General features: G+C 26.8%; 1 protein-coding gene across 1 annotated transcript; it reads right to left on the bottom strand.

Moving 5' to 3' along the window:
• Nucleotides 1–14,008: 14,008 nt before the first annotated feature.
• Nucleotides 14,009–15,088, bottom strand: T069G_02270 (uncharacterized protein; the record flags this gene model as incomplete). The annotated part of the gene is made up of 2 exons (XM_056169480.1): nucleotides 14,009–14,756; nucleotides 14,811–15,088. The coding sequence occupies 2 exons, from the start codon at nucleotides 15,086–15,088 to the stop codon at nucleotides 14,009–14,011; spliced, it is 1,026 nt and encodes a 341-aa protein (XP_056030372.1).
• Nucleotides 15,089–15,548: the final 460 nt, after the last annotated feature.

The raw sequence follows: 15,548 nt of genomic DNA, 5'->3' as shown, positions 1-15,548 counted from the left end.
ATACCTTGCTAGACGTATGGGGGAGATTGGTTTATTTATTTATTTTATTTATTTTATTATTAACGTCTACTAAGTAAGCTAGTTACATAGGTCCTTATCTAGGCACTAAGACAGTAGGAGCCGCTGAGTTTAGATTAAGTATTTACTACGTTTTAATATAATAAAAGAAATAAGGAAGTGTTAATTTATTTTATATATTTATCTTTATAAAGGGAAGGCTATATAAGCTTATCTCCTTTACTAGTTTCTGAAAATCCTTATATTCTCTATTACTAAGGAAGTATTAGATATAGGTAGTTTTAAAGTATACCTCCCTTTTTAGTATATTAAGGAAGAAGGGGGCTATTATATAATATTTTATAAAGTATTTTTATATTTTTAGCTTACTGTATTTATATATAAATCTAGTATTATATTTAAATCTTTTATAGTATTTTAAAAAGTCCCTGTATTTAAATTTTTTAGTTAATAGCCTATATAAAATTAAATATAAAAGATATAATTTAAGGAGTATAAAAGGGGCTTTATAAAAATTTTATTTATTTATTTTATAAGACTTTAGGTAATTACTTTTTTAATTAGTATTTTAGATTTTTTTATGTTTCTTTTTTACTTACTTTTTAATAAAAGTAATAATAAAGTAGTATTTTAAGTAGTAAAGGAGTTTTAAACCTTTTTTTATTAATTAGTTAACTTTTTTATTTCTTAATATATTTTTATAGCCTAGGACCTAGGCTATTTTAGTAGTTATTTATAAAAGTAGTTTTTAAGTAATTTAATATATTATTATATAAGCTCCTTAAGATAAAGCAGGGGTTAGCCTTAGTATTCTATCTACTACTACTAAGTTATTTAAGAAAAGTAAAATCTCCTAGATATTTAGGTTTACGAAGGTATATACTTTAGTTAGTTTTATAGCTTTAAAAACACCTACTACTTTAGTATTATAAACCTTTATATTAATAAAGAAACTATATACTATAGTTCTTTTAAAGTTATAGTATATAATAGCTCCCTAGCTTATATTACTTTATTTATTCTATACCTTATTTAAATAAGTAAGGAGGGTAGACTTAGGAAGGCTATTAAAAAACTTAAAATATTTTTCTACTACCTTTAACTTTAAAAAACCTCTAAAGTCTAGGCTTACTTTAATAACTTTATTATTTTTAGTAAAAAAGAAAGGCTAGACTATTTTTCCTACTAAGGCTGCAGTATATTATAATTTAATAAGGGGGATTTTAAGAAGGAGTTTCTTATTAATATATCTACTAACTAGGTAGTTTTTATTTAGCTTTATAAAGTAAGCTACTATATAAAATCTAGTCTATACTACTTATATTAATGCTAAAGGAACTTTAAATTCTTTATATATAATAAAAAAGTTAGTTATCTTTTATATAGGGATAACTACTTTAGCTACTGCTTTAAATAGTAATTTTAGGATTATAGTTAATCTTACTAAACCTATTCCTACTTATTTACTTAGGTTTATAGTATTTTATTTACTTTCGCTAGGCTAAAAAGCCTTTATTTTATAAAAGGCTATAGGGGTAACGTAGGCCTTAGCTACTATAACTACTGCGTTTAGCAAGGATCCTTTTTATATTTTATTTAAAAATTTTAAAAAATTAGCTACTTTAAGGGCTTTTCCCTTTATAATCCTAAGGTACTTTTTAAAGGAAAGTTATAAATCTAGGTATATTTTTAACTAATAGACTAAGTCCTAGGGGGCTATTATTTTTTCTTTAAAGTTTACTCCTTTATTATATATTTAAGTTCTAATCTTATAAAAATATATAAGTTTAGCTTTATCTAAGTTAAAGAAAACTATATTCCTATTACCTTAGTTTAAGATATTTTCTAATTCCTACTAAAGCTTTTAAATAGTCTCCTTAGTATTAGCCCCTACTATTATAATATTAATATTATTTATATACCTAAAGTAAGTATTAAAGTTATTAAGCTTTAAGCTAAAGGAAAAGTAAAGTATAAAGATAATAAAGGAGATAGGGGACCCCTATAAGGCTCCGTACTTTAACTCCGTCTTTAGGAAGGTAATTCTATAGCTATTTTAGATAAAGGCCTTTTAGTTACTTATAAAGGAGTTAACCTATTTTATAAAAAAAAAGAGTTACTTTTATTCCCTAAGTTTATATACTAGGTAATTATATATAACTATATTAAAAGTACTAGAGATATTAAATATAAAAAAGAAAATAATAAAGCCTTATACTAGGGTAACCTTAGCGTTATATAATAAGTAGGCTACTAAATCTATTATAAACTTTTTTAAAAAGGCCCTAAAGTATTATTTTAATAATATTTTATATTTTATTACTAAAAAGGAAACTCTTTTAGCTAAAAGTTTCTTAAGGCTTTTACCTATATAAAAAAGTAAGAAGATAGGTTTATACCTTTTATATATAGTATACGCCTTCTTTAACTTCCTAGGTTTAGGGATAATAATAATCTTTACGCTTTAGAAAAGGAGTAAGTAATATCCTACTATTAGGTATCTATAGAAAAAGTTAATTATATATTCGCTAATAATAAACTAAGTAAACTATAAAAAGGTAACTAATATATTATTTATATTAGGTATAATATTACCTAACTTTATTATAGCTTTTTTAGCCTTTAGTTTTAATATTATTTAATCTTAGTAAATATTTTTATTAATAAAAAGGTCTTTTTTTTATAAGTTTAAAATATCCTTCTTTATTATTTTATACTTAAGAAGTTTATTTTTAAAAAAAGTTACTTTTTTTATAAAATTTAAAATACTTTTATTACTATTTATTAAGGAAAATAGTTAAAAATAGTCTACTATCTTATACTACTTAATAATAGACTATATATTCTTAGTAATATTAGCTTCTACTATAATCTTATCTTAGTAAGCTTATTTACTATAATATATAATATCTCTAAGGGTTTTATAAGCTTCTTCTTAAGTAGAGGAGCTATTTATTACTTCTTTATAAGCCTTATAAGCTGCTTTACACTTCTTTAACTACTATAGTATACTATAGCTATTCTAATACCTAATTTTACTAGCTGCCTTAATCACTTACTTAAAAAAGTCCTATAGGGCTTTAGTATACTTATTTAAGTTAACTTCTAATAGTGTAATTAAATTAACTATAAAGAGGGTCTAGGTAAAGGAGTATATAAATTAGCTAAAGTTTTCCTAGTATTTTATTAAAATATATTTTTTCCTTACCTTTAGGGTTATTTTTAAAGGCTTAGGGAGGTTTATAATTACTATATAGTAATTTAATCTTATATTAAAGAAGTATTTAACTTTAGTTAACGTAAGGTAATTTATAAAAACTAAGTTAATATACTTTCCTAAGTATTAAGTAAGTGTATTTATTAAAGCTAGGAGGAGGTTATACCTTTCTGCCTACTTTATAATCTTATTACCTATAGAGTTTATACTTTTACTAAGGTCCTAGAGTTAATATAAAGTATTAAAGTTACCTATAATAATTAAGTAAGGGGGGGGAAGGCCTTATTTAATAAAGGTCTCTGTAGTTATATTTACTAAAGCCCTTTAGTAAACGTTAATAATAGTATACTTATATACTTTTATCTAGTATATATATTTATTTTTTAGGCCTAGGGGAAAAATCTATTTACTAAGGAGGTTTAGGGAAATTTTAATAAATATAAGAACTAAGGGTTTAGTATTTTTTTAACTATTTAAGGGATTATATATTTAATATTTAGGGTAATTTTTAGTTTATTTTTTATTTAATACCTTATTTTATTAAGCATAGGGTTCTTAGATTAGTATAATATTATAGCTACTTTCTTATATTAATAATAAGGTAATATCCTAGTATAAACCGCTTCCCCTAATATTAGCTTAAAAAATTTTAAAGCTAGTGTTTTTTTAGTAACTATAGCAAGGCCTATTATTTATAAGCTTATATTAAAAGGTTTATTAATTCCTAAGGGGGTATTAAGTATATTTTTATCCCCTTTAGTTTTTTTATCCTTTTTATTATTTAGGCCAGCTACGTAAACTACTAATTTAGTAAAGGAGGTTCTTTTATAAAGATCCTTTTTATTTAAGTTAACTTTAACTATAACCTTTTTAGCTAAGATTTAGGGGGGGAAAGGAGGTACTAAGCTAGATATTAGTAGCCGGAGGCAGGGGCCTATTTAAGTCCTTAGGGTAATTATTTTTTTAGTATTAAAGGCTAGGGCAGGGGTAGTTTTAGGCTTAGGTAAGTTAGCCTTAGGTAAATTAGCCTTATTATACTTCTACTAGCCTAGTTCTTAAATAGCCTAAAGTTATACTTTAATTATTTATACTTTTTCTTTATTTCTAATAACTAGTTTAGTAAGGTATTTTAAAGAGTCTATTATATAAGGGCTATTATAGTTAATATACTAAGGTAGTAATAGGTAATTAGCTATAGTATTATTATATTTAAATAACAACCTATTATACTTATAATACCTTTTTATCCTAATATAACTGTATAAGTTATAGAATCCTAAGTACCTTTAGTATTAGGTAACCTAAGGAGGCTAGACCTAAACTTCTGCTAAGAAAAAGCTATTAAATAATTTAAAGCTAGGTTTAACGTTTTCCTTAAAAAAAATAAAATAGCTGTATATATTAAAGGACTCCCTGAAGTTAGCTTTACAGTAGGAGATAGGTAGGCTCTTAGCCCCTGCCCTAGTATATACCTCCTCTAGGATTAGCGTATCTGTAGGGTAGGTCCTGCTTATATTAGTATATATTTTTAACATATTATATATAAGAAAAACCTTCTATAAGTATACTTCTTTAATTTTTAAACTATTATTTTCTACTACTAGCTAAAGTATAATAATTTTATTTTTAATATTTTAATTTTTACTTTTAAAGGTAAAGCCTAATTAAACTTTTTAAAAGTAAGTAATATTCTTATTTATAAACTTTAAGATCTTAATTAGTTTTTATCTAGCCTTAATAGCTAATAGCTTTCTCTATATATAGTCTAAGGGGACTTAAATAAAAATATAGTTATTAGGGCTTTCCTTAGGTTTATTAATTTTATTTATATTTTTCCTATTAGTAATAAAGGCTAGCTCTTTATTACCTATAGAAAAATATTTTAGGTTATTAATTCCCTTCTAAGGGTTTTTATTATAAATATTTTTTTATAATATAATCTAAGCTTATATAACTTTAAGGTTTTTTTAACTTACTTTTTTAATAAATGCAGAAGCTTCTACTATAATAGGGGTTATAGTAGTGTTTAATTTATTTATTTTATTATAAAATATATTAGCTAGTATTATTTTAGTTAATTAAGTAGCTTCTTTTTTATTACCTAGCTTTTTAAGGTCTTTAAGCCTCCCCTTAAGGTTAATATAAAAAGTAATAAAGTTTTTAAAAGCAGTATTTAAGTATAAGTAAACTTAATTTACTACTACTAAAAAAAGCTAAGAAGTATATTATACTAGGCAGGAGTTAATAGCTATAATTATATTTAATATTATATTTTATTTAACTTATTATTATATATTAATTTTATTAATTTAGTTTATAATTTTATTCTTAATAAAAGATTTCCTTTTTTTATTTAAATTAATAGCTTTTTTTATATTATTAAAAATAAAAATTATAAAACCTCTTAAAGCTATTTACACTATAATTACTATTATGTAACGAACCGGTGCCTATAGGTTAGTATAGGTTAGCTGTTCCCAAGGGACAAACCTTAGAATAGTTCTATAGTTTATGTTAGCGGAGCAATCAGGTTAATAAACGGGCAATCTTATCACTAGCTATAGAAAAAAGTATCTAAGTATTTAATCTAAATACTATTATATTAATAATAACTAGCTATCTAAGTATTTTAACGAGTAATATAAAGTAAACTTATATATCCAGTCGTATATTCTAGATTATAGTAGAAAGCTAGCTTTCCTAGCTTTCTATAATAGATTATTAGGAAAGCTAGCTTTCCTAGCTTTCCTATTAAAGAACACCAACAGTCTTAATTAGCCTGTTAGTCTATAGTTAATCCGGTTCCGGCCAATCTTGTTAGCCCATTATTGCAACCTTAAGAACTAGGTCGTAATACAATTCTCCCCCTCCTATTAGTCTTATCCTTAAGACCTAATTAAGGTAATATATAAGTATCCACTCCTATCCTATTAGTAAATATCGCAGTCCTTTCTTATCTACCTTATTTTTTATTCTTTATTATAGCTAATTACAAGCGTAAGCGTAATAATAAACTTATTTCTAAGTAAAAGAAAAAAAAGCGTAAAGGCCTTGCTAATACTATACTAAAGAATTCTATCCTTATTATAAAATCGTACACTTACTGCAAAAAGCAAGGCTGTAACTGTATTACCTTAGAGAAAGATTCCTATTAGTATCTTTCTTATATTTAAAATTAAAAATCTTATTATAAAGCATTTAGTCTTACCCTGTAACAGATACGTAAGGTAGTAACTCATTATTTAAAATTAAATAAGAAGTTAAAAAAAGCGGAAGAAACGTAGCTTAAGGCTGGTGCCCAAGTAAAGCATCTTTGTACTTAGAAACGTAAGTAGTTAAAATAGATAAAGCAGGCGATTACTCACAGTATTAATAATTTAAAGGAGTTAGAGTATGTTAAGCGTAAAAAGCGGGAAGTGTAAGAGGCAGAGGCCGCTCGTTAGGCTATTATAATACAGTTAGTAGAAAATTCTTCCGTAGTCGTCCCTGCTTCTTTAAAATCAGTAAATTATTTAGAAATATTAATGATAGATCCTAAGCTAGCGTAATCCCTAGGCTTTAATAAAGCTTTTCCACTAGCGTTATTAAGTTCTTTAAATACTTAATAGGTTCCTATATTTCTTCTTTTTCTTCTCCTTTTTCTTATTATATCCTATAGCGTTATTTACTATCTTCTCCTGTTTTTATTATATTAATGTCTTTTACCTTATATTCTTCTTCTTCCCCTTTAATAATAATTTTATCCTAAATAAATTTTCCAGTTTCTTTATTAATTTACGCTTTTTTTAGTAAGGAAATATAAAAAATTAGGTATATATACTTTCCTTATTTTTCCTATTATTCTAGAAGTTTAAGTTTATAATTTACGTTTTTGATTTTTCTTAAAATTTTATAAAGTCTAAGTTTTTTAAAATTAAGTTTATCGCTTAGCTTATTTATTTTAATATTTACTTATTTATTTCCTTATGTATATTAGTATAGCTAGATTATATTCCTTTTCTATAAGGTTAGTCCTCCAAGCCTGTGTTTATCTACGTACTTAATCATCCTTTAGCGGACAAATTTAAGTTATCGTCGCAGTTTATTATATAATTTAATTATATTTTCTACCTTAATTATAGCTTTTTTAATATTTTCCCCTTACCTTAGCGGTCAGTAGGCTTTAGGTTTAAATCTATAATTTAGGAAAAACAGTGATTTCCTTATTAATTCTGATTTTGTATTATTATATATAAGTTACGCAACGGAAAGTAATTCTACTTAGTCGTTTTATTTAAAGTTAATATAACAGCGTAGATAGGTCTTAATTATTTAGTTAATCCTTTCTATTTATCTATCTATCTATAGGTAGTAGACTATACTAGCTTTGTAATTTATTCCTAATCTAGCTGTAAGTATTTTCTAGAATTTAAATATAAATGTATTCCCTCTGTCGGAGATTATATCTCCTAGTAGTCTATAGTTGCTTATAATATATTTTATTATTACGTAGGCTAATTCTTCTATATTACTAGCTTCCTTAAATAATATAAAGTAAGCTATTTTCGTAAGTTTGTTAACTACTACGAAGATACTATTATAAAGTACTTTTATAACTAGTTCTCTTAAAGGAGGTAGCTTAGTAATTAAGTTAAATAAAATTAAGTCCTATAGTTGTTATAGTATAGGTAGTAGTTATAGTTATCTATATAGCTTATGTTTAAAGCTTTTAGCTTATCTATATATTATATATTCTAATATAACTTTTTATACCTATATTTTAATACCTTTAAATTTAAAGTATTATTTAACTTACTATATAGTTTTTTTAATTTTACAGTGTCCGTTAAATTTATATATATAGATAAATTTCACTACTTTACTTCGTAAGTCCTTTAGTACCTATACAAGTCTATCTAATATTAGGTATCCAGTATTTATAAAAACATCTTCAGGGTATTATTTATTTTCCTAGTTTTTAATATATTTTTTTATATTATTAATAATTAGATTATCTATTTTAATTTAGTACATAGTATTAATTAATTAAATTACTAAGTTACTATACTAGTTTTTTTCCAGTATTTAAGCCTTAACTTCCGGGATTTCCTAAAAGTAGTCTAGGCATCTGCTAAGTATATTAGCTCGTTTATTATCTAATCCGCTGTAGTATTTAATAATAAGCTTAAATTTAAAAAGTTACTTATAGTATTTAACTTATCTATAGGATAATTCTTATATTATTATAAAGTAGGTAATATTCCGATAATCCATAAGGATTATTATTAAAAATCAGCTTCCTTTACAGTAGTATCTCTAATACTACTTACTAAGCGCTTAGTATATAGCCAGAAATTCCTTATTATAAATAAAGTATCTAAGTTCTAGTTTATATAATTTCTTAAAGAAGTAGGCAATAGGCCTAAGTTTCTTTTTCTCTATATTATTAGGTTAGCTAAGTACTCCACTAATTACGTAGTCTAAGGCGTTAGTTTTAATTATAATAGGTTTATTTAAGTTAAATATTATAAGTACTAGTATATTTATAAAAGCTTGTTTAAGGTAGTTAAAGGCTTTTTAAGTATTTTATATTAGTTTAAATTTAATATTTTTCTTAGTTAAGTTTGTAAGTAGTATAGTAATTTTTGAAAAGTCTTTAATAAAGCGTTAATAATAATTAGCAAATCCTAAGAAACTCTATACTTATTTAACATTTTTAGGTAGCTTTTAATCGTTAATTACCTTAAGTTTCTTAGGGTTTATTTAAATTCTTCCTAGGGTAATAATATATTTTAGGAATATAACTTTCTGTATGTAAAAGTTACATTTCTTAGGTTCTACTAGAAGTTTATTATCCTATAGTATCTGTAGTACTTTTTTAACGTATTCCTTATATTCCTCCAGGTTCTTAGAATAAATAAGGATATTGTTAAGGTATATAATAATAAAATAATCTATATAGTTTTATAGTATATAGTTAATTATTTTTTAGAAAAATACTAAAGTATTTGTAAGTCTGAAAGGTATTACCTAGTATTCGTAAAGTCCGTATTTAATATAAAAGGCAGTTTTCCATTTATTACCTTTTTTAATTTAAATAAAGTTATATACTCCTTTAAGGTTTAAGGAAGTAAAGATCTTAGCTTCTGTAAGTTAATCTCTAATTTTAGAAATTAGTAGTAATAGTATAATATCTTTTTTAATTATTATATTTAACTATCTATAGTTTATAATAAATCAAAGTTTACCGTTCTTTTTAGGTATAAATATAACTAAATATCCTACTAAAGATTTAGAAGGTTTAATATAACCTTTCTTTAGCTAGTCCCTAATTTATTTATTAAGTATCTTAAGTTTAGTAGTACTAAGGTTATAGATTTTATTAAATGTTAGTACTTTATTATCTATAAGTTTAATTTTATAATCCTATTAGCTATATTTTAGTAATCTAGTATCTAGTTCTTTATTAAAGATTAGTATATACTAAAGGTTTATTAATACGTTTTTTAAATATTCCAGTATTTATTAGTCTTAGTAGTATAATTCCTTAACTTTTTATATAATTAAGTTAAAAAATCTAAGTTATTTCTTCTTTAGTTTCTTAATATATTTAATTATTCTTAGGAGCTTCTGTAGCTCCTTAAATTATACCTTTTTTATAATTTTTTCTTTTTCTATATATTTTTTTATTTCTTTATATAATGCAGGGGTTACCGACCCTATCGTCGGGGATATTATAGCATCCTATTAATCCTCCTAATCTAGTTACAGTTTCGCTGGTGTATTAATTAGTTAGGCGTAAGGTTGCTATTTTGCATAGCCTTCCTTCTAATTAATATTAAGATTACGTAGCTTTAGCTAATTATATCCTAAGAGTACGTCATAACTTATAATATTTACAATATTAAATTTAAATATATCTTTAATTTTACTAAACTAGATTTTAAGGTAATCGGTCTCTTAATCTATAGTCCTATTATTATAGATAAATAGTTATTTTTTAATACTTGCAAAAGTATATAGTTTCTCCTTCTTATAGTTAGTTAACTATAGGCAATTTACTAGTTAAGGTACAATATAGCTTATCGTAGCTCCAGAGTCTATATATACTATAATAGGTTCTCTATTTAAAAATCCTAATACTAGGAATTTTCGTAGTTTTTTTCCTCCTAAGATAGTATTTAAGTTATAATAGGTTATATCATTAGCGTTATTATAGTAATTATTATTATTCCAGAGGTTATTACTATCTTATTCCTTATTATTAAGGTTAGTTTTAATATTATCTAGTTCTAAGGTAATCTAACTTAGTTCCTAAGTTTAGATATTATAGCATTTACACCAGGTATATCTAGGTCTAGGAATATATCTGTTAATAAGCTTATAGTATTTTTAAAGGTCTTTTTAACTAATCCTTAAAGTTCTAGGGTCAATACTGTATCCGCTAGTGTGTTTTTTAAAGTTAAAACCTTATTATACTAGGTTCTTAATAACATATGCAAGTGCGCAGCGTTATATCCAGTGCTTTATACAGTTATTTTTATTATAAAGCGTAAACTTATTTTATTTACAGTTTAAAGGTTTATAGATTTTATACTATTCCTTAAGTTTATAAAGGGTATATTATTTATATAGTAATAGTTAGCAGTTAGTAATATTAGCTTTATTACATTAGTTTATAAAAAGGATATTATTAACAGGGTATAGTACTATTTCTTATACCTTTAGTTCAGGGTATAGGGTATTTTTATTATTAAAATATTATTAGAATTCTTATCCTAATGCCTAAATTCTATCGTAGGCTTTAGTTATATTAATACTTAGGATCCTTCCCTATTATTTAAAAAGTTCCATAGGTACAGGGTTTACTAATAGTATAATATTTAAGAAACTATTATAATCCCTATTCTTTTTAAGGTTATATATATAATACTAATTATTAAATAGCGCATAGGATCTATAGTCCTTATATAGTTTATCTATAGGTGGTCCTTAGGTTTTATACTTTGCAAAAGGGTATATGTTTAAAAGAGTGTTAATTTATCATTAATATCTTTTATTAGTTTTATAAAAACTAGATTCGTAGATTCTTCTGTTTTTATTATAAGTTATTTCATCTTCATTTTTATTATTTTCTTTATCTAAGGGTTCCCATCCGCAGGGGTATCTAGGTCCCTGTGGTTTTCGTAATCTATAGTTTAAATAAAGTTTACTAATATTAAAGTTAGTGTATCCTATATTATAGTCCTATATTATAGTATCCTAATTTTATTATTTAACTTCTTCTTATTCCTATTCCTAAAGTACTTTTTCTTCTTTATTAAAGTTATACTAAGAGTTTAAAGCGTCTTTTTCTTACTCCTTAAGTTTTACAAGTTTAGTGTATTATTATTTAATTTCTGCTATTTTTTTTTAGGTAACTTCTTTAAACGTATTTAAGGTATTTTTTAATCTTTTAAGGTATTATCTTAATCCTTATTTATTACTAAGGTAGATTTAGCACTTATTATTATAATATACTGAAAAGTGTAATAGCTTATGCTTTACTAAGGGTTATATAGTATTAATAGCCTGGTTTTCTTTAGGTTTTAGGACAGGCGTGAACTTCTTATTACTGTTTTTTTTAAGGGCTTAGTAGTATTTCTTTATATATCTTTTTTTTCTACAGTTATAATACTTAACGTTCTTACGTTATACCTTAATAATGCTAAGGTCTATAGGTCCTGGTTTTCTATTATTAAAGAACGTAAGGTCTTGTTTCTTTCCTTAGTTAATATTATAGAAGTTTTTCTAAGTCTGTTTAGTTCCTGTTTTTTCTTCTTATTTTTTAAATTATCTTTTATATAGTCGTTTATTAATTTAAGTAGCTGTTCTTAAAAGTTCTATAAATATATCTAGTAGTTCGTTTTTCGCAAATTTATTTTTCACTTTAGGTTTTAGCCCCTTCCGGTATAATACTTTTTTAGCAGATTCTTTAAGGTCGGTTTTAGCGTAAATTTAAATAAATATAGCAGTATACTTTAAGCAGGCTCCTGTTTACTTTAGGTTAAGTAATTAGTTTTTAGCTTCTTTTTTCTTATTAATTTATCTAAAAAGTATAGTAAGCTATTCCTCGAAAACTAGGTAACTACTAAAAAGCATAACCGTAAATAGCTTTCGTTTATATAATTAATTATTCTCAAAGTCTCTTAAATAAGGTTTAAATTAATCTTTAACAACTCCCGTAAGTCGGCTTCCTACTATATACACTTTAACTAATAGGTTTTATATAGTAGTAGGAAAATATCGGAAATATACCTTTATATCTGTAAAAAAGGGTATAGTTTTTTTAAAATTTCCGTCAAAGGGTTCTAGCATAAGTGGTTTAATAACTTCCCCTGGCTCCTTCTATTAATATCCGCCTCCTGCAGGTGTAAGTAATACTACAATAGGTAAAATCATAAGTAGTACCTAGTTTCCTAGCTATTAAGTTCCTTATTATTAACCTTAAGCATTTAGTTAATCCGTAAGGTTATTAATTATAGTTTACTATTAGTTTACAGTATTATTTAACTAAGTAAGCCTAGTAAAAATTAAGGTAAAAGGGTCTTCTTCCTTATCCTCTGCTAGGGCTTTAGTAACTTTAGGTTCAAGTTCTCCATAAGTATCCTACATCTCCTTAATATTACTGCCTATGTAAAACATATTATCATAGTCAGTATTACTATTAGAAACTTAGAAACTTATAAACCATTTCCTTAAGTATCTCTATTACCTATAGGTCTAAGGTAACCGTCTAAATAAGAGTTATTATTATATAATAAACTAGTACCTATAGGTTAGTATAAGTTAGCTATTCCCAAAGGACAAACCTTAGAATAGTTCTATAGTTTATATTAGCGAAGTAATCAGGTCAGTAGACGGGCAATCTTATTACTAGCTGTAGAGAAAAGTATTTAAGTATTTAATCTAAATACTATTATATTAATAACAACTAGCTATCTAAGTATTCTAATAAGTAACATAAAGTAAACTTATATATTTAGTCGTGTATTCTAGATTATAGTAGAAAGCTGGCTTTCCTAGCTTTCTATAATAGATCATTAGGAAAGCTGGCTTTCCTAGCTTTCCTATTAAGGAACACCAACAGTCTTAATTAGCCTATCGGTCCATAGTTAATCCAGTTCCAGCTAATCCTATTAGCCTATTATCGCGACCTTAAGAGCCGGGTCGTGACATATTACTACTATACTTAATTTTACTTTATTAAAGCTAGGTAAAAGTATTTTATTTATACTAAAGGCTTTTCTAAAGTATTTTTTCTTTTTAAAAATAAAAAAAAAGACTATAACCTTTTCTATTCTTAGGCCTAAGGGGGTTACCTCCTTTAGAGGTTAAAAAGCTATTACTAATCCAGCGGTAATAGGTTTTGTTCTATTTTAGTTATCTAAAAGGTTTACAGATATTTCTATCTCTCTAGAGTCCTTAGATAAGACTATAAATAAAAAAATCATAGTCGTTTTATCTAATAGCTAGTTAAACAGGTAGGAGTTTTTAGTAGTTAGGCACCTAAAAGGTAGGGTACCTATAGGTATAGGAGGGAAGCTGGGGGGAGATTAGTTAACCCTTAGCCGTATTTTCACACTTAACATAGATCTCTACATTTCCACAAATTATTTACAGGTTGAATTCGAGAGGGACAAGTGGGAATTAGTAGTATATAATAGATAAGTTTATACAGATCACGACGTTGGAAACAAATCACGACTTATGCTCAGTATATATGTAAGATACTTCAAGAGGGAGTCAATCTATTCACAAGTCCACATGTTTCTGGATATCCAGTATATCGTAACGAATATTTAGCCCGTCGTTCCAAGCATTTGCAGCAATTCCAGCGACTCTTCTTCCCAAAAATTGAACATCGCCTGACTTCCAAATGACTCCCAGTACAGTAATAAACCACATCGCAGCTAGGAGTTTTATGGCCACAAAGCGCCACCTCGGGAGCCACCATGCAGTTGAGGCCACCTTCGCCATGTGCGCTTTGGTTTCATTCGACTCCTTTGGGTCCTCATATGTAGTTTTGCGGTACCACTCGTCAAAGTTGTAGAACCAAATTAGCCATTTCCACTGCATGCCACACTCAACCAAAACCCATCCAAGCGGGAGATAGCCCCAATGCCCAAAATAGGCGAAAACTTCGCCGAACCAGACCAATAGATAGGTAGTGCAATAAAAAGTGCTGGCAATAGTGGATAAAGCTAATACCGGGAGAAGCAATGTGAAAAAGAGATACGCGTTACTAGTGCTGGATCTGAACCACGTCTTTCTGAACTGATACAGAAATACCAGTGTGGTAGTTGTAGCGCCTGAGATTGTTGCTCCGAAAAACACAAACTGGATGAGCAACCGACATAATAGTGCATCAGAAGAGGTAAATGATGAGAAGCAGAGACGAATCCATAGTAGTAAGGCTGGACCCATGATATGATGCAACGTAGCCGCCTTGTCATTCCTTGTAACGGTAAGATCAATGATATAGGCTCCAGTCAAAATAGCGCTGGGAAACAACCGTCAGTCATTGTCCAAAAAAAAAAATTTGTGCCCTACATACCACGATAGCAGAGAATTTGTTGTATCACTCGCTGTCCATGTCTCCAGAGGGGAGAATCCATTTAGTACGACCGGCAGAGTGAGGTAGAACAAGACGATTCGGGACGGTATAACGCCCACTTCAACGGCCAATCTGCTCTTGACTGCTTCATCAAGCTTAGACCACTCTGATATCGACCGCTCAAAATATTTCCTTGCACTGGTGCGCACCACAGACGTAATAAGGCCTACCACGCTGATGACACCAAGGTCATAGACCCAAGTCGTCGTTGCGGTCATGATTGAGAATTACGAGGATGAATAGTAGGTAACGCAAGAAAAATATAAATGGAACAAGGTATTCATCTAGAGGTTGAATCATGTATACTCAACCACCACCCACAGCTTTTTATGTAGATGGTTTGTCACAAGGCTCTGATATAAGAAATGCCTTAATACATTGTTATTACTTGTACTCTACGTATGGGGTAAAGAGGGAATATTGATGCTACGACGATTTTTGCTAGATTAGTAATTATAGTTCACCCTGTCTTACACCTACAGAAATATGATATTCCTTCTCTTAGCTGTGCACCAATGTGGAGTGTTTATTTGGTATTGTTCTTGCACCCCCTTATTGATATCGTCAGACTACCTGTGCTCTCAATTAATTCACGCAAAGCACAAGCCACCCTAGCAGAACACGGTAAGGGAAAATGGATAGGGGAATTCGAACGTAAGTAAAATCGTTGTTGTGTCT

The sequence above is a fragment of the Trichoderma breve genome, chromosome 2 (assembly GCF_028502605.1).
Source record: "Trichoderma breve strain T069 chromosome 2, whole genome shotgun sequence".
NCBI classification, from domain to species: domain Eukaryota; kingdom Fungi; phylum Ascomycota; class Sordariomycetes; order Hypocreales; family Hypocreaceae; genus Trichoderma; species Trichoderma breve.
The sequence above is the reverse complement of the archived record's forward strand: the minus strand, read 5'-3'. Positions and strand labels throughout refer to the sequence as shown.